This window comes from Talpa europaea (genome assembly GCF_964194135.1).
Source record: "Talpa europaea genome assembly, chromosome: 7".
Classification (NCBI taxonomy): Eukaryota; Metazoa; Chordata; class Mammalia; order Eulipotyphla; family Talpidae; genus Talpa; species Talpa europaea.
The window spans coordinates 91,716,963-91,741,698 of record NC_140074.1 but is presented as its reverse complement, the minus strand read 5'-3'; the positions used below and the strand labels follow the sequence as shown (position 1 = coordinate 91,741,698).

Sequence of the window (24,736 nt, the reverse complement as noted above, 5' to 3'; positions counted from 1 at the left end):
AGAGGGGAGATGTGTGAAAGCACCCCACCCCTTCTCGAGAGATGCCTAGAGAAGGGGCAGTTTATTCTATCTCAAAGGCTCGGAGGAAGCTTCTCAGAAGAGGTGAAGGGCATTCCAGGTGTAGGGACAAGCCTGGGCAAGGGCAAAGAAACATGAGGAAACAGTGTTTGGGCAACTACAGGTGATTCAGTATGGTTGTGGGGGGGGCGCAGAACTGAGACATAAAGCTCGAGACACGTGAGGGCCAGATTCCAAGAAATTTTATAAAGTTAGATCAGTTACTGAGAAGTGTGCATGTGGTGCAAGAGGAAGAGGGTGTCTATGAGGTTGGCACTGCCATGAAGCTTGAGAGAGATCACAAAAGGCGGGGGGGGGGGGAAGGGGCGAGAACAAGATGGATTTGGACCTGTGGCTTCTGAGATGTCTGTGGGGCATTCAAGAGGAGAATCCAGTTCAATTTGTGTTTGGACAGCTCTGGGCTAAAGACCAGATAAGATGGGGGAGCCACTGATGGAGCTTTGACTGTCGGCGTAAAGGTCCAGGTCTATATTCTGTAGGTAGGGAAGAGCTAGGGAAGATTTTTAAGTAAGAGATTATAATGGCTAATACTTAATGAAGGCCCATTACATGTTGGACACTGTCCCAAACATTTTATATGAACTTATTTGGACCTCACAGTAATCCTGTAAAATAAGTGCTGCTGCATTTCATTGAATTTAAGATACCATCAATTATAATATATACCATTATGCCATGACATGTCTTCAATTTAAGATGGATTCTCCAGAGATGTTAAAATGTAAATGGGGGGTGGGGAAATGGCCATAGAATCAATGAAATATATGATCTACATTTAAAAGATGAGGAAACAGGCACAGAGAAGTTAAATCACAGGAGGATTTGAAATCAGCCCAACCCTAAAGCCCAAGGTCTTAACTGTCTTTTGATACTGGACAGGAGGGTGTGAGTGAGGTGGAATTCTGAGACCCATAGGGCCACTTAGGGTGAAATGACTTTGAGGATTAGTCAGATGGTACATCTGGGAGATTAGGGTCCACTGTGAGAGGGTTCTGGAGTGGGTTGGGGGGCCAGGGCCTGGAGGAAGGGACAGATAGGATAGAGGTCCTTTGAGAACGGAGACAGCTACTTGACCTACTGTGTGTTGGGTGTGAGAACAAGGACAATTCCAATATGTTGAGCCTGCAATGAGGGAACACCATAAAAGGGCAGCTGGCAGCCTCTGCAGACCAGAGGAGAGCTATGGGGCCTGGGCAGATAGAAGGTGTGGTTTCTCCTCCCAGTTTGGGCAGTAACAGTGCCTGGCACCTAGTGGGTACTCACTAAGTATTTGTCAGAAGAATGGATGAATGAGTTGTATGATCTTAGGTGAGTTGTATGAGTATCCCAAGTAATCTCTGGGTCTCACATTTTTGGTAGAAAATAGAGGAATTAGGGGCTCCCCAGGGGTGCAAGGGGCTAAGTCTCAGCACTATGAAGCTATCAACAGCCACTGCAGCATGAGTTCCATCCCTGGCCAGGAAGCTGACCCACATGGTGCAGCAGACCTCTCCTGTCTTGCCCCTGCTCCCCTGTACAGTATGTTTCTGTTAGTCTGCCTGTTCTGCTCCCCACTCTGTCTCTGGTGAATCCTCTCACCCCCCGCACCTCTGGCCTACACCCCAGCTCTTGTATGCATAAATAAATAAAATAAATCTTAAAAAAACTAAAATGGAGGGGCCTCCCTCGTGGTGCAGGCGGTTGAGTACTGCGCTGTGAAGCTGTCGGCAGCCTCTGTCGCGTGGGTTTGAGCCCAACTGGCCGGCAAGAATCCCACATGGCGTGGCAGACCTCTCCTGTCTCGCTCACTGCTCCCTCAGCAGTGTGTTTCGTCAGTCTGCCTGCTCTGTTCCCCGCTCTGTCTCTGGTGAATCCTCTCACCCTCCCACGCATCTGGCCTGTACCCCAGCACTTGTATAAATAAAAAATAAATCTTAAAAAAAATAAATAAAATGGAGGAATTGGACTAGAACGTGAAAACAAAAATGGCAGGTACTCTGCTAAAAGTGTGTTTCTCTACCCACCCAGGACCTTTATACCCCCAAAGCAGTGGCCCTAACTCGGGCTGTAAGTTTGACTAACCAAGACCCCATACGACACCACTAAATTTGGGATCTCTGGAGATGGGGCCCCAGCATGACTAATTTTTAAAAAAAGATTTATTTATTTATACGTACAAGAACTGGGGTACAGGCCAGAGGTATGGGGGTGAGAGGATTACCAGAGACAAAGCGGGGAACAAAACAGGCAGATGTACTGAACTGCACTGCTGAGGGGAGCAGCAGGCGAGTCAGGAGAGGTCTGCTGCACCATGTGGGCAGCTCCCTGGTGGGGAATCAAACTCATGCTGCAGTGGCTGCGGATAGCTTCATAGTGCTGCAACTTAACCCCTTGTGCCACTAGGGAGGCCCAAGCATGAAAAATTTTTAAAGCTGCCCAGGTGACCGCAATGTGTAGAATGTGCACAATGTAAGAATCCTTGCCCTAAAGTCTCCAGGTACCTGTTTGAAAACCACTGGTCTAGGTGAGGGCCAGGATCCTTTCTAGGTGGAGGCCCTTGGCCTGAGACTTGTCTTTGAAGATAAACCTCTCTTTCTGTGTCCCATCTCTCTTCATGTCCCAAATCAAAAACTCCTGAAAGGGAACTAAACACAAGGGTTTCTCAACTACATACTACCCAGATTTTCAGACAAGGAGATTCTTCGTGATGGAGGATTTTCCTGTGCATTTCAGGGCATTGGGCAGCATTCCTGGTGTCTACTCACCAGATGCCAGTAGCATATACTCCCCCCATCAAAGCAATAAAAAAATGTCTCCAGATGTTGCCAAATGTCTCCTGGGATGCAAAATCACCCCTAGTGAAAACTACTGTGCCACACTTAATCTCCCATCCTCCCTCTTACCTCCCCAGTTGCACAAAGAGGCCAGGCAGGAGTGAAGGCCATTTGATAGCAGGTTTAGTTGGGCCTGAAGGAGGGAAGCTTCTGGGAGGCCAAGGCTTCACAATGTTAAATGGAGGGAGAGCATGCCAGCGGATTCACTGATGTGGTCTCATTCTGGAGGGAAGGAGTTATCCAGAACACTCATTCCCGGATTCCCAATCAGTCATAGCTTCTGGGGCAGACAGCCCCCGCTTTCCCGGAACAAACATAAGGGGGTGGGAGTGGTGTGTGTAGGGGATTTTTTCCTCTGTAGATATTTTCCTGGCATTGGTGACTGCCGGTCTGATTGGTTGAGGGCTGGAGGGGAGGAACTTTCCAGTTGTGGGGTGCCTGGGTCCCTGAAGGCCATCAACACTGGGATTGTGGGGACATCTGGGTTTCATGGTCTGGAGGACTGAAACTTTGAGGCTGGAACTAAGGGGCTGACTGCTCCTACCTCCACCCCCCAAAGAGAAGCAGAAGTCGTGGGTACAAGCTCCTGAGAGCTGGAGGCTGGGGGCTGTCAGCATCTTTACAAGTCAGCTTATGCTCTGAGGATCCTGGACCTGAGGGAAGACAGAGGATGGGAAACCTGGGAAAGCATAGGAAGGAGGCTGGGGCGATGGGGGGGCAGGGGGGTGGTGGTGGGGTGGGGCAGAGGATGGGGGGAGGAGGAGTGGGAGAAGGGATGGGTGGAGGAAGGCACTGAAGAGGTCAGAGGTGATGAGGCTACTGCTATCCTTATCCCCCAACTCACTCCAACATGAGGGTCAAAAAACCCAGGAGCACAGCCACTGTGAAGATGGAGAGGAGCAGACTCCTGGCTTCCCAGAGATCGTGACTTCCTGCAGGGAACCCAGGAGGTGGTGGTGAATGATTCTGGGCAAATGATCCTATACCTGTGGGCATTTGGGGAGACTGAGGGCTCAGAGATCTGGGGTAGGGGGGTTGTCAAGACCTGGGAAGCAGCGCCTTCTGGGCCAACAGTACACCTCAAAGCTCTGGCAGGTGGAACAGTTGTACAGGGTGGTGCTGCCCCCTACAGGAAACAGCGGGAACAGGGCTGGGGAGGGGAGGCCCTGGCTCCACCTTGCCAGGTACCCACTTCCTCTGTGCTAACTGCCAGGTACCTGGAAGGTTCCCTGTTTTGCTACCCCTTTCCTTTTCTACCTGTTTTGCTACCCCTTTCCTTTTCTACTCACGGCAGACAGGAGCACAGAGAGCTGAAATGAAAGAGAAAGAGGGGTGGGGGCAATTGAACTGAGGCACTCAGCCACAAACCCCTTGCCTAAGATCGTTGGCACTCCTTAATCCCTCCCCATGTGAATGAATACCTTCCCTGGTGTACTCCGGGAGCTTGATGTTTTGAAGCCATCGCCAATATACAGGGAATGAGGACAGAGACCTCTTGATCTCTGGGGAGGAAAAGAGCAACCATATTGGCCAGGGCCTCAACAGTGCAGGTTCACCTCCATACCATTCACACCAGCACTTCCTCTAATCTATACCCTCCCCTGCCTCCCCAGTCTCTTCTTCTCATCCCCCTCACTGGTGCCCATCCAAGCCCCTAGATTGTGCCTTCCCCCTTAACCTCACCCATGACCTTCAGGACTCTGTGAGTCTTCTCTATGACTTTGTTCATGGACAGCTCATCTGTGGAGATGGGCAGGACCAGTGAGTGATTCCCTCATCACCCAGAAGGAGGTTCTTGGGTCTTTCCTGACTTTCTCTTGTTTTGAAGATCTATCTCCCAGAGTGGGAGGCCAGTGTGTCCAGAGAGCTGAAACTGAAGGACACATCTGGGAGCCATATGCTGCCCCAATTTGGGTTGACAGTTGCTGGGCCTATCTCCGGACATCTGGTCTTACCTAAGGCAAAGGCTGAGAGATTCCAGGAAGCCTCGCAATCCTTCCACTGGGCCTTAACCAGGCTGCAGAGCCGAGCCAGGCGGCCAGATAAGTTTCGGTCTGAGCTATGGCAAAAGATACAGGCCTGGGCAACTGCCAGGAAAACCCCACCTAGTGCCAGTATCCACATGAGGCCCATTGGGGCAGTGGTAGAGGGGGACTGGCGCCCCATCTGGAATGCTCTGTGATCATGGTTCCAGCCCTTTGCTTAGAGGGAGGTTCTACAGCATTCTAGAACAATGCCACTGCTCTGTCCCTGGCTGGGGTAAAGCTGGGGCCCAAGGAACTGGGAACCAGAAGAAAACATCGTTAGTATGCAATAGACAGAAAAAAAAAAAACAGGGCTTCTACAGCAAGGGGAATAACACCCCTAACCTTAGCCTCACCAGCATTTACAAGTTTATGGTTCCAAAAGCAATTTTATTTTTCTTCTTATAAATCATGACCAGTGATAAATAATCAGTGACTCTCCCAGTGAAGTGTCCCGTATGAGTATCCCATCCTGTCAAGGACCCAGAAATCCTATCACATATCCTCCCCCACTCTTCCAAACTATCTTCTCTCTGCCCAGAGCAGCCTTGGGCCTTCCCCAGCTATCTCCTAGCAACAGGCTCATGTTGCCTTAGTAACCAAGAGTTCCTTACAGACCTCTGGGGCTGGCTAAGACCAGGGACTTTTCTAACCTTTCACTAGGAAGATCCCAGTGACTCAACCCCAACAGGCCCCTCCTGCTTGCATGATGATGGAGCGCACATGCATGCACACGCATGCACACACAGACACACCCCTTGTGATTAAGCTAGTAATTTGCAATCTATTCAGGACACACCTGGTGCCAAAACAGTTGCTGGGCAACCCCAAACAGGCTTGGACATGCAGAGACCACACACAAAAAAAAACAAACAATACAGACACCATCTCCAGTAACACAAATGGGAGGCAAGGTGTCAGGGACCCACACATCAGTCATACAAAATGGGTGATATGCACATGCATGAGCACATGAGCATGTGCACACACACACACACACATGCACGACCCAAGAAGGAGCCACCTTCCTCCTCATGGCCAGCCCTACCATCAATATGGGATCTTTTAACAGTTGGATTTCAGAGGGATGCGCCAGTCCCATAGTTAATGGGGCGTCTCCTAGCTTCATTTTACCAACCTGGGTTGGGGGGGTGTAGCTTGTCTCCTTCAGTAGGTGGCTTAAAACATAGCAAAGAATACCTTTTCCCTTGTTCCAGAGTATTCCCGCCTCTTATTGTTCAGGCCAGGTCAAGCCACCCAGTTCCGTAAAGAGAAGCTCTGATACAAGACCACATTAAAACAATCCAAAATCCCCCATTCTCAGATCTCGGGGTCCCTCCAGAGATCTATTAGGCCTAGGCTGGGCATAAGAGGTATCCCCACTTTTCCAGATCCTTGAATACTGAGCATCAACCAAGGAAAGGAGGTCCCCAGCTTCAGGCAAGAACAAGTCAGGGAAACCTTCCCCACCCCTTCCAGAATAAGCAACAGTCCAGAACCTTTGGACTACTTGGGAGTCCTGGGTGGGCTCAGGTCTGGGAATTCTGCCACGACTGGGCTCCAGTCAGGTGAAGTAGAGCCCCTGACTCTCACAGCTCACAGGGCAGAAGGAACTAGAAAGAGGCTTCAGGGGGGCGCCTTCATCTCCTTTGCTACCCAATTTTCTATCCCCAGCAATCAAACCGAAGGCGGTGTTCTCATTTCTTAGTGCCGGACAAAGCGCAGTGATCGGGAGTTCAGCAGGTCTTCGGGGTCAGGGAAGACGGAATCTAGACGGAAGCCGTGCTCCAGAGCCACCCGCAACACCTCTTCCAGGAAGCCTGGCGTGCCCTTGACCTCCCGTCGCTCTCCTGGACCCCCAGTCCACAGAGACTGCAGCCCCAGCCTCCTGTACTCTACTTCCGGGAGTTCTGTGGGGCGCGGGGCCCACTCCAGTCGGAAGTGCGGACCCCCCTCTGCTCTGTCCTCATTGGTCACACCAAATCGGGTCCGCATGGCACCCAAACACTCTGGGTCAGTGCAGAAGAGGTTGGCTCGGAAGATGTCCAACTGCACTGAGCTCAGCTCATAGTGGTGTGGGCCACGGCGAGCAGAGAAGTGCACCTGCCGGGGACTGGCATCTACATCTGCGTGGAGTAGGGCAGCTGTGGGTGCAGAGGTTCCTCGAGAGGCTTCCAGTTCCCGAAGGGCATCCAGGAGGGGCCGGATCTGGTAGAAGTCAGCCTCTGCCCTGAGAAGTGCTGTCTCCCCATACCCGCGGGGCAGATCAAGACGCCCCAACCGCAGGAAATTGAGAATGTGTCGGAAGGCCTTGCCATCTCTGTCGATGAAGTAGGGGCCACTTCCCTGGGGGTTGAGGTTGGGGGCCATGGGGGTGCCCGCCCTAAACATGGCTCCCAGCATGGAGTCTGGGAAGCGAGTCAGGGTCTCCAACGTGGTTGAATATAGCGTGCCCCCCACATTCAGGGTCACGGGGCCCCCAAAGGAGGGGGGCGAAGAGGATACAGGAGGAGGGGAAATTTTGGGGAGTACAGGAGACAACTAAAAGAAAAGAATAGGCAGAACTTCCTGGGAGTGTTCAGAACTTGGTGGTAAGATTCAGACTCTGTGAGTTGCAGGCACAGTTTGGAGAACAAGGCGGCAAGATTTGGGGCTCACCCCAACTACCTTGGTGGTAGGGGATAGTTTCCCGGCACAGAAATCTCCGAACGTTGAGAGAACAGATGAAAGGAGCAAAGAGAAGCCAGAGAAGGCGACTTCGGTCCAGACGTGTTCAGTGCTGGATGACCAGGGGTTCCTTTCCGTGGTCTTCGGACAGCGGGTTTCCGGAATCCAACCAGCAGGTGCCGGTGGCGAGCAGAAGGCAGGCCCGGCTTCCGAGGTCTCGGCAGATCGCTACTGCCTTGGGCGAGGCCACGCAGAGCTCCGGGGGCCACTCGGAGGCCCGGCCCGGCCCGGCTCGGGTCCCAGGAGATGGAGGCGGGGCTGGCGGGAACTGACGGCGGCGGCACCTTCAATCGGCTTGGGGAGCGACGAAGCACACTCAGCCCGAACTGGGAAGCTCCGGGAACTCTGGTGGAAACAGCCGAGAGTCTCGGGACCCAAGAGCCACCGCCTTCCTCGGGTGTCGTCGCAGCCTCAGAAGTCCTCTCCGCCCCCAGGAAGTGGCCTAAGGGCAGCGGCCCGGGGCCCTTTAAGAGGCAGCCCCGCCCCCGTGGCGCCCCGCCCCCCGCCCCCGCGGGGCTCCTGCGGCCGAGTGGGGATGGGTGCTGCGAGTCCCGAACCCGAGCGACGGGGCGGACGGGCTGGACCAGCGGACGCTAGCGGGGGTGGGGTCCGGAAGGTGACTCAGGCGCGTCGCCCCGGATGTGGCAGCCAGCCCCCAGGTGTGCCCGACCTCACGTCTGCAACTCGGCGGGGGCCTGAGTCTCCCAGGCTCCCCACTTCTGCGAGAGCCGAGGCCCGACGAGCCTGGCGAGGGGACCAGTTCCCTCCCAGTCTCTCCCGGAGGGAATTCCCGTGTTGGCGGGTGCTGAGCTGCCGCATTCCAAGGATGCCTCTGAGCCGGGGTGGCCGCCGTGAGCCTCTCCATCCTGGCCGGAACCAGCACACCCTAAGGGGAGGCTGGCCCCCAACCCACGCGAGCAGCCTCACCCAGGCCCGACCGGTCTGGCCACGTCGCCTGAGCCCGAGTCCCGCCCCGGGGCCACCCGGTGCTAGGGCTGAGGTAGAAGCTCCCCTTAGCCCTCCCGCGTCGCCCCTGGGTTGACTCTACTAGCAAACTTTCAAAGTGCTCTCACACCCTGGAAACCCGAGTTCCCAAAGCCTTGCCTGGTGCCCAAGTGGTGCCTAATACATGAATTTTGAAGGAAAGACAGAAATACAGAGAATTTAATGGCAAAGGGGCAGGCTGTAGGGAGTGGAGGGGCTGGGGATGCAGCTGCTACAGTCAGGAATCAAAGCGTGTGGAGGTCCTGACTACGCCGGCTCAGCTTCTCCGGGTCATCAGACGCCATGAGGGAGAAGTCCCGGAAGATGTCCAGATAGGTCTCATCTCCTGAGGGAGAGGGAGAAAGGGCTGTGGAGGCTGGATGCCTGGGCCCTAGCACAGAAGAGCAGAGTCGGGACAGGCGAGGCCTAAAGCCCCTCCCCTATTCTTTGCTCTGTTCATAAGGCTTGACCTGTACCATGTGCCCAATACATATTTGCTGAATAAATATGGAGTTATCTATGAAGCTGGACATGAGGGAAACAGGTCATCGGGGTCAAGAAACAGAGAGTTAGGCAGGACACTAGACCTGGAGAGGGTACTTTACCTGCCTGGCCCTGGGCCACTTCAGCCTCTCTCATCTTGGCCAATCTTAGCCTAAAGGGGATGGAATTAAGAAATCAATGACATTCTCCTTAATGACCCCCCACCCTATACCACCCTTCTTCCCATCCTTGGAGCTTCATTGTTTTATTCATCTGTTTCCTCCAGGTGTAATGCTTAAAAGATGCTTGACAACAATACTGATGCATGAATGATGCCTCAGAATGAACTCACCATCCTCTGGCTAGGCACACCCCCCACCACTCCGCCCATATCCCAAGCAAGATTTGGAGCATCCTTTCACTTGATCTGGTTGCAGAGGCCTCCCTCTCCAGACCCGGTCTAAGAAGCTTAGGTCTTCTCTTTAACTGGGCCCCCTCAGGCATCCTCACAGGGTGACAATGTCTGCGTTGGTTGTTTCCATGGCGATGGTGAGAGGGTCCCTGCCTTCAGAGTCCTGAGCTCCCAGGTCAGCCCCCCGTTTCAGGAACAAGCAGGCCAGCCTGAAGGAGATAGCCAGGTTCAGCCCGCTGCTCACCAGTCAGGACCTCCCTCCCAAGGCCATTAGCCCTGATGCCCCTACCCAGTGTGTCCAAGAATAGTTGCATGGTGAAGTGGGCCACGGCCCTGGTTGTCTGCTTGGTTCACACTTGCCCCGTTCTGAAGGAGAAACTCACAGGCCAGGAGGGAATTCTGCATTAAGAAGTGGAGAATGGAGTGAGAGTGTGGCATCTTTACGATTTATTTATACATACAAGAGCAGGGGTGTGGCCAGAGGTGTGGGGGTAGGGGGAGGGAACATTCACCAGAGATAGAGTAGGGAGCAGAACAGGCAAATTGACTGAAATACACTGCTGAGGGGAGAGTGGCATCTTTAGAGGAGTTTTAAATATGTTTCAGAGTGGGGGTCAGTTCAGAGGGTGAGGTCTGAGAATTGGGAGTGTAGGGGTTCTGCTCTAGCTCTTTACACGTATTCATATGCTAACTCTACAGCACATCCTTATGAGATATGTTACCCCTATTTTGTAGGTAAGGAAACAAAGGGACAGATAAGTTCTTAAATGTAAGTGGTGAGAGCCTGGATCCAAACTCATGTGATCTACCTTCAAATCACACACCCCCAGCAACAAGTCTCGATCCCTTAATCAATTCCCGTAAGGTTGGGGTGAGGGGCATCCCAGGGAGCAGGGAGGATGAAGCAGGACTAAAAGCTGAGCCCAAGGTCAAAGAATGGGTAAAAGAGAAGGAGCCTTAGGATGGGGTGGGGAGATCAGCAGGATACTCACAGCTGCAGTGGCCTGGATCAGCGGTGTGGCGTTCTCCCGGCCCCCGTTGACCCAGTTGACATCAGCTCCATGGGCAAGGGCATCGGCCATGGTGGGAAGGGATGGAGGGTGCCCAGCCGCTCGAAACAGCAGGGCCCCAGGGTGCAGGCTGCCCAGGTCATCAGAGGAAGACTCTGGTAAGAGGATCAATTATGAGTCTGGGAAGGAACCCCTTAGCACAGTTTCCTGATACTGTAAGGGGAATGGGCACTTCTCAATTGTGGGAAGGACTTTCAGACTCAGGGAAATGTGGTGGGAGGTGGAATTGTGTGTGTGTGTGTGTGTGCTGTGCCTCTAAGGTATGGACATGGCCCACACCATGTGTCACCTCTTCCTGTAAAACCACTCTGACTGTCTGGATGTCACAGGTGAGCTGACCCCTGATCAGCCTTAGTTGCCTGGGAAGCTCCTTCTGCTCCACCCAAACACATACCTTTTCTTAGGTCTTAAGCTACAATCTTAGGTCATAGCTTAATCTCATTCTTGACTTTTCTCATGTTATTGAACCCTTACCTAACCCTCCCCATCTACTCCAGCTACACACTCCTCCCCATTCTTCACATAATCCCCCAGGAATCTTGCCTTTTAAAACCAGGGCTGGTATGTTCTGGTTCCTGCAACATTCTCAAGGGGAACAATGCCCAGGTCTCACACTCTGTGCCTACACATGACCAACCACAGTGGTGAGAGCACAGCAGGTGCTCACTGAATGGGACAATCTGTACCTGGCTTGGATCTCAAGCTCCCTGGCCTTGGCCTTGGCTTTGGGGCCACAGGAGGGTGTCCTCTAGGGGTCCCCCGACCCTCTCTTCGCCCTCGAATCTCAGGAAGCTTGGTCAGGAACTTCTTCTCTACATATTTGGCGTGAATCCAGGCCTCCTTCTCCTGTCTTGAGTGGAGGGTAAGGGAAAAGGGGATAGTTTTCTCTCTTTCCATTCAGATCCTCTTCCCTCTGCCCAAGGAGAATAGTCCCAGTGACTTCAACCCAAACTCACCGGGAGCAGCTGGGTCCTGGCTTCTTCACTGCCATGGCCTCCACACGGGCCTCGTAGATCTGGTTGATGACAACATTTCCCAGCTCACACATAAGCTTCGATGGCAAGGCAGAGGCAGAAATAAACAGGTGGGGAGGAGGTGAGTGTTTGAGCCCTTAGATTCTAAAGGCCTGTCTTCGCCTCACCCTCCCACCCCATGATCTTCATGAGACCCCAAATCACCTTCACTAGTTCTGGCTCCCATGAGTCGAGGGTCAGAGACCGTACTTTGGAGAAATGAACTCCAAGGCTCCTGAAGGGCCAGAGTGGGAGTGTCAGGTTCTCTGTGGGCAGCAGCCAGGGGAGCTACTGCTGCTCCTGTCAAGGCTTGGTGGCAAGGGGCTGCATAGGCAGCAGTAGGCAGCACTGGGCCAGCAGGCAGGAGGGTGGCTGGAACCAGGTAGCCTTGACCTGGTTTAGGCAGGATTCTGCCTGTTCGCTTACCCTCCTCTCCCTTCTTTCCCTACGTTTCCTTTGAAGACCATTCTCCTCTCCAGTCACCTCCCTTCTCTCATAGTATTTTGGCTTAGACAATACTTTCCATGCCATTCTCCTTCCCTCCTTCCCCACTTGACTTGGGGGCAGACAGACTACAGATTTGTTAAGGCCTCATGACCTCCTCGTGCCATTAGTTTCCCCACCCACCCTCAGAAGCTCTGATCACACACAACCTCCAGTCAAGCCACATCTGGGTGTCCCTCAACCCTGGCCACACCAGGACACTTAGTAGCTGGGCCTACCCGAATACATCTGTGCACCACAGGCTTGGCACAGACCATGCCTGGTGACAGTTAAGATCTAAGAGAGGAAGCTATGGGTTCTATCTGAGGTGCCACTCCCCCCACACTGTAGCCAAAAGGAATGGGGCTGGCTTGCGGCCAGTGACCTGTGAATGCCAGAGCACTGGATGCAGAGGGTGACACCAAGGTTGATGCTGGCCCACTCAGGCGCTGGCTCCCGACAGTCGCAGCACTGGGCATTGCCATCCACACTCTGCACCTGGGCTACCACATGCCTGCTTCCCCCAGGTTCCCTTCCCCTGGTGGAACCACCACAAGCCAAGGTGGCAGCAGAGCCCATGGCCAGTTGTCCTGAGCCCTGGTGGAGAAAGGGAAAGAAACAGTAGTCTAGGGAAGGGGTGCCCCATGTCCCTGGGCATCCCTTAAGGTACCTGGCCTGGACCCCTAGGGCTGTCATCAAGGCGAGCTTGGCTGAAGGCTGTGGCTATGCTGCTCTGCACAGCATTGATCCACAACTGCAGGAGGCGCTCAGAGTCAGCCTGCAGGAGGCAGGACCTGGACAGGAGTGGGACAGAGAGCAGGGAGAAGGCTGAAATCTGGGGAGCAGCAGGATTGGCAGACTGACATTCAGCTGGTATTCAACTGCCTCTGGTCATATTGAAATACTTCTGTACCAGAAGGATATTGGTAATATCCTTCTATGTATCATCTCCATCACCTGATATCTTTCCCGGAAACTGTTCCACAATCCAGTCACCAAAGGGTTAAGGTATGGGGCTACTTGGGGGGTGGGGTTCTAAGACCCATGCTGGAAGGATGTCTTGCCTTTCCAGTTGATAAAATATTTAGAAATATTCAAAGCATCACTCCTGGGGATTGCACTCACTTGCTGGGGGACACCACCTCAAAGCAAAATCGCCTTTCTGAGTCAGGGCAGAGCTTCACTGTGCAGAGACGAAGGTCGTCTACCACCACAGTCACAGGGTCCTGTGGGGAAAGGGATGAGGACACAGAATTCAACCAGCAGCAGCAAGGACCCAGGCATCCAGGACCCAGGCCTACCCACCTTGTACTTCTTCTGATAAACCAGTTGGTTGCTCTGAATTGTGAACCAGCGTCTAGGGGGAGGTGGAAACAGAATCATGGATGCGAACAGCATCAGGATGAAGTTGGGGATAGGGACAGCAAAGAGGTTGTATCCCGTGCCCCGTGAAGGTTTTGCTGAGAGGAGAAAGACCTGGGCTGACTATCTCATGAGATGCCCCAGAGGAGGGAGGGCATTTTGCAGGTGGGACATTTAAGGGGTGCTGCTATATCTTGGACAACCCAGCAGATGGAAAGACAATTTTCTAACAGATGGCAGTAAAATACTTTTTCTAATGAATTAAGTCTATTGCTATACTTTTTTTTTTTTTTAACAGATGGAACTATCTTGGGGAAGGGGTTCTGTTTTCTAATTTGCACACATCCTATTTAGCCTGGTAGTGGCCCCAGAAGGGGAAAGAGCTGAGTCAGAGCAGATTACCACCCTGCTCCACACCCTGCAGTGGTTCCCCATTTCCTTCAGTGTAGAGCCTAAGTCCCTACAAGAGCCAACAAGGCCCTATCATGATTCACACCCCCACTAGCTCCAATTTCATCTCTTCCAACTTCCTCCTCCCTCCCTCTGCTCATACCCATGGTCTCCTGTGCCCCCAACACTCCAGGTTTCTCAGGACCTTGGTACTGATCTTCCTTCAGTCTAGAACATTCTTCCCCCGGGTACCCTCCAAGTCTTTATTGAGAAGTCACCTTCTTCTAAGGTCTACCCTGACCACCCCATTTAAAAAGAACTGCAACCCCTTCTGTTAGGGGGAAAAGGATGTCCTAAAGCTAATTCCATACAGGCTTTGCGGACTCCACCCCCACCCCAGGCCAAAGCCAAAGACACTGGGAACTCCAAATCCCATCACCACCAAAGGGAAGGTGGCTGGGACCTGAGGGTGGGGTTAAGCAGCTAAGTTGGTATAAAGGCAGACACGTGGGCTTTGGAGGGGTCCCCCATTTTGGCTCTCTGCCAGCTCTCAGCGTCAGGCCAGCTCTGAGAGTGCCTTTGGGTTTCCAGGTCGTTGGATCGGGTAGGACGCATTAAAGACTTTATTTCCCTATTTTCTCCCTGAGTTGTACGTTTCCTCATTTCCTTTTCCCTTGTAAATAAACCTTTTATTAACCTTTTGTGTGTGTCTGTAGTGGAGTATTAATAAGTCCCTTTTAAGCGCGGGTGAGGACCCACAGCCAGGAACCCGTTTTATATCGGGGCTGCTCTATACACTTCCAGTTCTCCACATACCTTGCCCATTTTTTTCCCTCCTATTTATTTGAATTGTTTCTCCTATTTCTATCTTCTTAACAGAATATGTAATTTACTTAATTGTGATGTTCATTATGTCTTCCTGATGGAATGTACACTCTATGAAGGTGGATTTTTTTGTCTTTTCTGCGTGCTTGGCTCACTCAAAAAATATTTCATTGGATGGATTTGGCTGAGGGAAAAGGGTGTCCTTTCCTCACCTGCTCCAGGTCTTAAATGCATTGCTGGCCCTTTTGAAAAGATGTCCTTCCATGACCAGGCCACCAGGCCCCTCCCGTAGGCTTGGTTCTGGTTCCTCCCCGCCCAGCTCCTGGGGGCACAAGAGGGTCAAAGGGCAACTGAAGTGCTCCAGGACCAAGTCCCCAGGTTGCCCCTGCCTGCAGTCACAGTGCTCACCTTCTGTTTCAGCAGCACGTGTCTCTGTTCCATGTCCCTCTTCTCTCGAGCTGAATTCAAGACCAGCTGGTGCAACTGGGCATCGGAAAGGCCTATTAGATGGCTCACCCTCCCCCGTCTAGACCAGGTGAGTCATTTCAGAGCCCACCCTCCCTCTACCACCTGCCTGTTCCCTGGGGCCCTACCTGGCCGCCCAGCTCCTTCCGGTACTGAGCCAGCCGACTCAGCTCCTCGTGCCCCTGTTGGAAATGGGTTGCCTGGGCCTCCACTAAACGCAGGACCTGGGGGACAAGGTGGGCAGGGGACAGAGTTGAGGAAGGACCCCCTCTCTTTTTACTTCTTTCCTCCTGTTCTACATCAACAGGCTCCTCCCCACCTTACTCTTGCCGCCAGTACAACTTACAAATTCCATGATGTCAAATTTCCTCTTGTCCTCAATCACATTGATCTGAAGGAACAAAAGGACCTCAGGTCAGTCGTGAGTGCATAGCTTCCCCTCCACTGCACACAGAGGGATTTGCTAGTATTGAAGTGACCGAAGCCCCGCTACCCCAGGGGACAGGCCTGGGCTGGCACCTGCAGGGCATAGTCTAGTGCTCGTCCCCGGTAACTAGCTCGAGCAGTCTTCAAAGCTGCTACTGCCTCTTCTGCCTCCTGGGCCCGGCGCCTGGGGACCTCTGCATTGTGGGTAAGAGCGGTCTCCAGACTCTCAGCCCCCCGCCAGAAATCCCGGCGAGCATCTCGGAAACCCCGGAGACCTCTGAGGGTGAAGAAATAACAGAGAATCAAAAATACACTCACCTGCTCCCATCAGAGAAGACCCAGGAGCAGGCCCAATCAAAGCCTTTCAGACACACTAGGTAGAGTTGGAACTCCAGGGGGATCCTTGGGATGGGGGGACAGTACTTAGGCCACCAGAAAACCCCAACCTCACAAGTCCTATGTTCAAGGAGGACCCTGTGGTAACAGGAAGAGAGCTGGTTTCTGGAAAAGAAGGTCCCTTTCCCTCCCAACTCACTCCTTGACCAGGGTTTGGATTTGCTGCTGCAGAGTATGCTGGGTGGCATCTAGAAGCTCCTGAGAGGAAGCATAAATTGGCAGGTGAGGGTTAAGACCATGGACAACTTTCCCCCTGCCCATGAGCCCTACCTCTCCCTACTTACTGCGTGGCTGTCCAGCTTTTGATTTAGGCTGTTAGTGAATTTTTCCAGACACTCCTAGACAAGAAAAGGCAGAGAAAGAGTACCAGGCATGGGGAGGTGGGGCCCTCCCATCTCTAGACCCAGTGTGTTACGACTATGCAGATGACAGTCCCAGTCCTGCCCTGGCCTAGCACCTGTGGACCCCAGGCTCACCCTTCCTTTCCATAGGATCTCTCCAAATCCCAGACTCTATCCTCCCAGCTCCAACCCTCCACATACCGCCATCATGGGCTCAGGTGGACCCAGGCGGGCCAGATCACAAATGCCAAAAATGAAGGCGCGGCCAGCAGCCAGATAATGACGTCCACTTTCCAGGAGTCCAGTGCCCAGCTTGAGGAGCTATAAAGCAACAAGGGCAAGAGAGAGTCATGCTGTGTGCCACAATAACCGGGTTCATCTCCCCTTCTTGTCTCTTCCCCAGGGCTGCACCCCTCCTTCCCAACTACACTATACCCCTCTGCAGCCCAGCTCAGCTCCCCACATTTCTAACATACAATAGGGGCCTTCTCATCTCTGCTGCTTTGCTCCCACTCTTCTGTGCGTGGAAAAACTTTCCTCCCAGCCTTTTTTTAAAACCTGTGAGCTTCACTTCCAAAACATCTTTCTCTGTCCATTCCCATGTGTCTCTGCCTACCCTGCCTCAACTGCTTGGATCCAGAACACTCTAGAATCTCCATCCTCACACACTGGCTGGCTTACAGGAATAAGTGTTCTATTTGGTAGGTATGAAATTCCACTAGAGTTATCCCATCCTGTGCTCATTAAATATTCCCTCTTTAATATTATTAGGCCACAGGGCAAAAACAGCATGCTAGAGCACTCTTAGGGGCTATTCTATCCAGCCCCCTCAACTGACAAATAGGAGGCTTGATAAATAAGGCGATAGTGACTGGCCCAAGCCAGGGCTTTCTAAGAGAGCCAGGGGGCTGAACCAGAAGCCAAAGTGAGATCTTGACCGTTGGCCCTTATACTGCTAGGAACTATACTGCCTCTGAGGTGACATCACATGGCTCTGGCCTGAGTCACCAGCTGTGGGACTGAGCAAGTGTCGTGGTGTGCATCAGCTCAGCTCAGTCCAGGGACAGACCATCACCTGGGAGTTTCTGTGAGTAAATCCTGGGCAGCAGCAGGAGCTCAGAAGCATAGGCTTCATAGGTGCTCCGTGAACTTTGTTGACCTGACAAACATTCTGGAGGACTAGTAAAGACTTTAGGGAAATACAACTTGACTTGAAAGTGGTCAGTAACGATCAGGAAACTGGCCACAATCAAACCTTATCAGATGTCACCATGGGCATCTGTGACAAGGAACAATAATCCATATGTTCATAGCTCACTGTGTAGAGCTGGGGTACGGAGTGTCCACCGTATGTCTGAGTGAAAAATTTTCATAAGACCAGGGCCTCCCTGGTGGCGCAAGGGGTTAAGACACAACCTGTGAAGCCGTCCGTAGCCACTGCAGCATGAGTTCGATCCCCAGCTAGGGAGCTGCCCACATGGCACAGCAGACCTCTCCTGTCTCGCCTGCTGCTCCCCTCAGCAGAATCCACCTGTTCTGTTACCCACTCTGTTTCTGGTGAATCCTCTCACCCCCACACCTCTGGCCTGTGCCCCAGTTCTTGTATGCATAAATAAATAAAAGATTTCTCGTAGATTGAACTAGTGACAAACTGGCAAAAGCCATATAAAGGAATATTATTCAGCAATGCAGAGAAATGAACAAATCATTCTTGATAATTATTTATAGTATTGATACATAAATTTCAAGCTTATATAAACATTATACTGAGTGTGGGGGTAAGTCAATATTGAATAGACACATATTGTATAATTTCATTTATTTAACACACTAGAGATGACAAAAGTCTAGAGGTGGAGCACAGATGAGTGGCCATCAGAGATTAGAGAAGGTGGTGAGGAAGGTATCACTGCAATGGACAGCACAAGAGTTCCTCTGTGGTGACAGAAGTCTTGTATCTCGAATGTAATGCTGGTTATAAGAATCTAATCACGTGATAAAGTGTAGTTGAATTATATACAATGCTTTTAAAAAGTACATGTAAAATAGATAAAATAGTTCTTTGGGTCCATATCACTTCCCAGGTTTTATTTTTATTTTTTAAAAGATTTGTTTTTATTTATGCATACAAGAACTGGGGTACAGGCCAGAGGACTCACCAGAGACAGAGTGGGGAACAGAACAGTCAGATTGACTGAAATACACTGCTGAGGGGAGCAGTGAACAAATCAGGAGAGGTCTGCTGCGCCACGTGGGTAGCTCCCTGGCTGGGGATCGAACTCATGCTGCAGTGGTTGTAGACAACTTCATGTGCTGTGTATTAATCCCTTGCACCACCAGGGAGGCCTGCTTTCCAGGCTTTAGTAAAGGACTGGATAGTCCTGTTAGATGCTGCTATTGAGAGAAGCTGAGTGACTGTAACTTGGGGTCTCTTCATTACTTTTTGCAACTTCTTTTGAGTCTAGAATGAACTCAAAATTATAAGTTTAATTAAGAAGTACATGTCTGCATTAATTGTTCATCTACTAACTTCAGGCACTGGGGGTTGAGTAAAAATAAAACATAAAAGTCCATCTGGGCATTTAATTCTAATAGGGAAAAATGGACAAGAAAAAAAATCAGGGGCCTCCCCGGTGGCGCAGCGGTTGAGCGCTGGGTTGCGAAGCTGCCCGCGGCCTCTGCGACGCAGGTTCGATCCCCGGCTGCTCCCTGGCCACCAGAGGAGGGTCCCACATGGCGCGCAGACCTCTCCTGCCGCCCGCTGCTCCCCTCAGCAGTGTACTTCGGTCCTTCTGCCTGCTCTGCTCCCCGCTCTGCCTCTGGTGAATTCTCTCACCCTCCCGCGCTTCTGACTGTACCCAGTGCATGTATAAACAAACAAACAAACAAACAAACAAATAAATAAATAAAACATGCCTCTATTTAAAAAAAAAAAAAGAAAAAAAATCAGCAAGTGACAGACACATGCTAAGGTGACCCCCGATGAATCCCACCCTTGTATAATCCTGTCCCTTGAGTGTGAGCAAGACCTGTGACTTGTTTCTAACTGATAGAATATGGCAAAGGAGCTGGAATGGTATTTTCAGGATGACGTTATGCCACACAGCAGAGGTGGTGGAAGGTGCTCCTGCAGTTACAGTGATCTGAAGTGATGCCATCTTGCCAGGGTGCACATGGAGACACTCTTGCTGGCTCGGAGCAGCAAGTTGCCTTGATGTCAACTGTCCAGGGACAGGGCCACATGGCAAAGAAGAGAGGGTAACCTCTAGGAGATTAGGGTCTCAGTCCTACAACAGCAAGACATTGAATTCTGCCAACAATCACATGCGTTTGGAAGGAAGCCCTGAGCCTCACAAGAGACTGCAGTCTATGAGGCCCTGAGCAAAGGACTACCTAAGCTACACTGGAGTCCTGACCCACAGAAACGATAACAAGTGTATGTTGTTTGAAGTCACTAAATATATAATCATTTGTTACACAGCAATAGCAAGCTAACACAGCAAGTAAATATGTAATTTGTCAAATTGAGGTAAACACTGTAAAGGAAAATAAAGTAGGTAAGGGGGATGGGAGTATGTGTATGTCCGTGTGTGTGTGCACATGTACTGTTTTATAGGGTGGCTAGGGAAGGCCTTCCTGTCTTGTGTTTAAGTGTGTCAGTGGTTTGTCCTCTGGTTTTACTACAGGCTCCCTGGGGGCAGAAAGATTATTGCTGCACAGACCTCTCCTGACTCGCCCGCTGCTCCCCTCAGCAGTGTATTTCAGTCAGTCTGCCTGTTCTGTTCCCCACTCTGTCTCTGGTGAATCCTCTCACTCCCTGCACCTTTGGCCTGTACCCCAGTTCTTGTATGCATAAATAAATAAACCTTTAAAAAAAAAAAAAAGAAAGTGTCTTGCTGCTCTCAAAGCCCAGGACCCAGAATAAAGCAGGACTCAAGAGCTGAGCAGGTGAAGTCCACAAGTGGGTCTTATTTTTCAAGCTCTCAAGCTCCTAGAGGGAACAGAACCAGTTTTTAACTTCTTTGTATTCCTGTCCCCCACCCCAAAATCTACCCCACATGGTTAGTTTTCAGTAACCCCTGGAATTCATTCTCAGACTCCAACGTTCTCCCTGGCTGGCTCCTCTTATCTTAGTCCCATCCTGTGCCACCTCTGAGTCAGGATCACCTTTTCCAGCCGGGTCTCCAATTCTGATACTTCAGCTTCCACCAGTTCAATCGAAGCCCTAGGAAAGGGAGGGCTGGGGTCACAGGGATAGAGCCTGTGTCCATTCTAGTTTGCTTTCCTCTGGGGGGGTGGGGTGACATGGGGGTGGACAGGGTGTTGGGGTTATGAAGCACAGGGTAGACGGAAAAAGCTGATGGGTTAAGAACTGCCCACTGCTCTCTCTGCAGTGTGGGAGTTTTTAGGCCCAAGTCACAGCAGGAAGGGTATGAGGTAGATGTGGGGAGGGCAGGAAGTTGCTAACCGCCCAAGCCAAGAGCAGGTGCTGGGGGAAGGGCAGGGGTCCAAGTGAAAGAGAGGAGGGAATGCCAGCTCTGGGGGCGAGAGAGGCTAGAAGAGGCCCCCCCATGTGCAGGAGGAGGTAGAGAGTATCCGAGTACCCAGTTTGCTGGTAGTGGAGTTGTTTGGGCCCACAAACTCCATCTTGTCCTTCTGAAACCTACTCCCTGCAAGGGCATCTGGTCTGGGAAGGTTGTGTGCTATAGGGTATCAGACCCACCTCCCTCTGCCCTGAAACCTGCACACACTTACCGGAAGCGGGGTGAGTCCTTCAGACACTCCTCGAAATCCAGCTTGATGGTCATTTCACTTGATCACTGGGGGGCCAGTGGGCCCTGGGGCCAGGCAGTGGGGATGTAGATGGAAGGCTCCTTGCCCCAGGAGGCGCAAAGATGCAGAAAAGAGGAGAGAAGCCTCTCCTGGGTAGAGCCTCAGGAAATGTAACACTTTCCCCAAGGGGAAGGGGGCTCCTAGTGAGAGCGCGCACCCCTCACTTCCAGACTCTGCAGGCAGGAACGAGGCGTGGCTAGGTACAGAAGGGCCTGTCATCAAAGAAACCACAGCCCGCCCTCAGCCCTCAGAGCCTGTCTGGAGTCACCTTCCTATAGAGGGCCCTAGTTTCTGCTTCTGCCTCCTTTTAGGGGTTGACTTTGGAGGCCTGGTGGCGATAAGTTCAAATCCTCATTCTGCCACTTAGAGGATGTATGATCCCGGGCAAGCTCTTTGATTTCTGAGTTTATCTTGAAGCTGGGTGTGATCCCACCTGCCTCCGGATTGTAAGAATTAAAGCCAATACTGTAAAGAATTAAAGATGGTGGACTGAATCCCATCCATCATTGTCATCCTGCTACAGGTGGGTCTCTTAAACTCCCATGCTCTTGTTGAGTCCAGCTCCGTGGACTACCCCAAGCTTTCTTTTCTGTTCTGCCAGCTTGCGGTTTCCTGTATGTCAACTTCCCTCCCTCTTCCCCTTCTCCTCAGTGACTGAGCAGGCCCCAATTCACAGCACACAGACTCCTGCTCTTGTTTTCTTTATTGTCCGCCCCTAGCGTGGTGAGGGCAAGAGAAGGTTGAACTCCATGCCATCCTCATACGGCTACATTTTCCATTGTCTGCTTTCCTCCTCCTGAGTCCAATGAAGCTGTAGGTTTCATCTGGAGAGAGAAGGGGCAGGTGAGAGGTTTTCTGGGGGCCCAGACTCTGTACAATCTGTCCACTTAGCCCCTCTCCCTCCCTGGTCAGTGGCCCCTCCCTAGTTCCTCTCTATACAATGTTGGCCTTGTGGGGGCTCCCTAGGGTTATGTCTCAGCGCTAGCACCGTCATTGTCTGAGTTCCAGTTCTGTTCCCCACTCTGTCTCCAGTGAATCCTCTCACACACACAGCCCCCTCGCCCTGCGCCTCTGGCCTACACCCCAGTTCTTCTATGCAAAAATAAAAAATCTTAAAAACAAAAAGTTAATGTAAGCCTTGTACTATAGGATGTTTGGGGGCCCTGTTACTACCCGTTGCCCATCTAGTAGTGTAAAAGGAGTGGAAGGGAGCTTGCCTAGGGCCAGGGCCAGTGAAATAGTGGTCTGGTACCCTCACCAGGCTGTGATGGTCATTGTCTCCTATAGGGATTTCTTGGTGGTCTTGTGATTCTGAAAAGGATTTCCTGTGTGGTCTAGCAGACGGACCTCAGTGCATATGGAATTTTCAATCACCAAGGGCAAGCTTGAGGAGCCTGGAAGTGTCACTGGATCAGAGTCGGGACACCCATCAAATGCTTAGCCTTCCTATCCCCAGGCTGACCTGGCCCATCTCTCACCATCCTGCTGCTCATCTTGGGTGTCCTCCTCTATGTCCTCCTCTGGGTGGGCAGAACACCTCAGGTATCTTCCTTTGCTATAATACTCCTTGCGTTGCAGATCAACCTTCTGTGATTTGGTGGCAGCCGAAGCTGGGGACTGATTTCTGAAGGTAGGGGAATCTGAGGAGTCACCCAAGTCAATCTGAATCTTATGGCCACCTAAGGGATCCAGGTTCCCCAAGTGTCCTTTGTGGTCCCCCACCACAGGAGAGAAGTTCAAACTCCAGGTTCTCATTTCATTTCTATTACCTCCCCCCACTTTAAAAAATCTTTGGTGACCCATGGTTCTCTTGGGTTTTCTGTTCCTCTTCACCAATCAGCCTTCCCTGGGGACTATGCTCTTAGATCCCAGCCCAGCTGCCCTATCTTTTCCAGGATCATCTCCCAACACTATCTCCCTCTCAGACAGCAGGGATCCAGGTCCATGCCCACTAAGGAAAGGTGACAATGATGGAGAAGGTGCTATACTATAGTTCCCTTGAATCCATGGGGCCCACCATCGCTAACCCTTGGCTTCTAGGATGTAGTTCCTGGTCGCTGGGATGTCATCTTTGATTCCTGTGGTCAGTCTTCCTGCCCAGCCTCTCTCCACAGGCCTGGGCTCTGTGTTCAGCATCACACCTCGACTTCTACTGTCCATACTGACACTACCCCTATTGCTGTTCTTGTTATTGTCCGGGCGTAGGTTTTTCTGAGTCTTGAGGTACTTTCCTTCATTGTAGTGTGTCTTGCGGTGCTTGTCAAAATCACTGGAGTCTGTGGGCCAGTTTAAGAACTTGGTTCCCACCAGGCTCTCGATGAAAGTTCACTCTGCCTCCCCTTTCCATTTAAATCCCCACCCTCATCTCACGTGTCTTGGAAAAGTTGTCTGGAGACTCTGAAGCTGTGTTATCACCATGCCGGAGACCCTTGGGGTAGAAATTGTCCATTGTAGCAAACCTGAAGGGGAGGAGACTAGTTGGGACACTGAAGAGGGAGAACAACAATGGGGGCAGTGGTGGACAGGGCCAAGTTAGCTGACCCCTTCAACTTGGTATTGATGGCAATTGCAAAACTTCCTATTTGGGAGATCAAAAAGCATAGCTGCCTCAGACCCTCAAGTTTAGAAGTGAAGGGAGAAAGAGGTCCCACATCCCAACTGATATCTAACAGGGACTCTCACTTTTCTGTTAGCATCTCAGGAGTCATTGTGTGGGAGGACCCCGCAGATAGGTCCTCATCACCATCCTGCAGTCTGAAGAGGAAGGAGAAAGCGGTGCTGAGAAGAGGGCATCAGGCAGCATCCAGTCCCTCTGCCTCCTTCCTGTTCTCTCCTTTGAATAGGTAAGAATGGGTTGAAGGGCTAGGACTGAGGATTCAGTACCTGTGGTAAGGAGTGCTAGGCTCATCCACCTTCATATATCCATATTCCTTGTCAGCAGGATGGTAGGTGGCCAGAATGTTCATTTCATCCCAGTGCTGAGACTTTCTGGGGTGGTGGAAAGATACACAATAGCGAGAAAACACCCTACTTTCAGCCCCCTCCTTTATCTCAGTCATTCAAAGCCTTTTTCTTCTACTCTGGTAGTTCCAGTGGCTTGGGAGGCCGGGGTTAGGGTCACACTGAAGCTCTACCACAGGCCTGAATCTCAGATTTCTCACCCAATTGCCCTCACTTTCTTCCACTGCTAGTTCTCAGGTTCTGCCCCTTCTCTCTTGGCTCCGCCCCTCCAAGATCCAGAACCCTCCCTCCCGGCTCTGCACAGCGTTCCTGAAGAGCTGGTTCCTTACCGCTCCGTAGTGGGGGATTTTTGCCTAAGGATGGGGCCGTTGCCTTTTAGGATGCCCCTAAAGAATTTTTGACCTGTAACCTCCCCAGAGTGCTGGTTGGGCCCGGAACTCAGGACCCCGGAAGACTGGCTGGGACTAGCACTGCTTCCCGCGGAGTGCAGGGAAGGCACGGGGTCGTGAAACAAGACTGTTCCAGAGGACATCCCGGGCCCTGCCGCAACTCCTCTGATGTCTCTTGGCACTCCCCTGGTAGCCCGGGAATCCTCTTTAACGCCGCCTGCGGCCCCGAAGTCTTTCTGCTTTTCCATGGCCCCAGCAGGG

General features: G+C 51.9%; 3 protein-coding genes across 3 annotated transcripts; all 3 read right to left on the bottom strand.

Moving 5' to 3' along the window:
• Positions 1 to 3,731: 3,731 nt before the first annotated feature.
• On the bottom strand, positions 3,732 to 5,024 carry TMEM95 (transmembrane protein 95; the record flags this gene model as incomplete). Its single annotated transcript, XM_084237911.1, has 6 exons — positions 3,732 to 3,823; positions 3,937 to 4,017; positions 4,181 to 4,201; positions 4,313 to 4,393; positions 4,575 to 4,631; positions 4,847 to 5,024. 6 exons carry the CDS (start codon positions 5,022 to 5,024, stop codon positions 3,732 to 3,734), a joined length of 510 nt encoding a protein of 169 aa, XP_084094037.1.
• Positions 5,025 to 6,619: 1,595 nt separating this feature from the next.
• On the bottom strand, positions 6,620 to 7,426 carry KCTD11 (potassium channel tetramerization domain containing 11; the record flags this gene model as incomplete). The annotated part of the gene is made up of 1 exon (XM_084236161.1): positions 6,620 to 7,426. Exon 1 carries the CDS (start codon positions 7,316 to 7,318, stop codon positions 6,620 to 6,622), a length of 699 nt encoding a protein of 232 aa, XP_084092287.1. The 5' UTR covers positions 7,319 to 7,426.
• Positions 7,427 to 8,871: 1,445 nt separating this feature from the next.
• ACAP1 (ArfGAP with coiled-coil, ankyrin repeat and PH domains 1) lies at positions 8,872 to 21,100 on the bottom strand (the record flags this gene model as incomplete). Its single annotated transcript, XM_084238792.1, has 22 exons — positions 8,872 to 8,972; positions 9,232 to 9,281; positions 9,620 to 9,730; positions 9,811 to 9,920; positions 10,514 to 10,686; positions 11,278 to 11,441; positions 11,548 to 11,642; positions 11,770 to 11,839; positions 12,473 to 12,684; positions 12,758 to 12,881; positions 13,213 to 13,313; positions 13,393 to 13,444; positions 14,877 to 14,986; positions 15,073 to 15,147; positions 15,258 to 15,353; positions 15,476 to 15,520; positions 15,649 to 15,832; positions 16,091 to 16,149; positions 16,236 to 16,289; positions 16,494 to 16,613; positions 20,460 to 20,517; positions 21,048 to 21,100. 22 exons carry the CDS (start codon positions 21,098 to 21,100, stop codon positions 8,872 to 8,874), a joined length of 2,217 nt encoding a protein of 738 aa, XP_084094918.1.
• Positions 21,101 to 24,736: the final 3,636 nt, after the last annotated feature.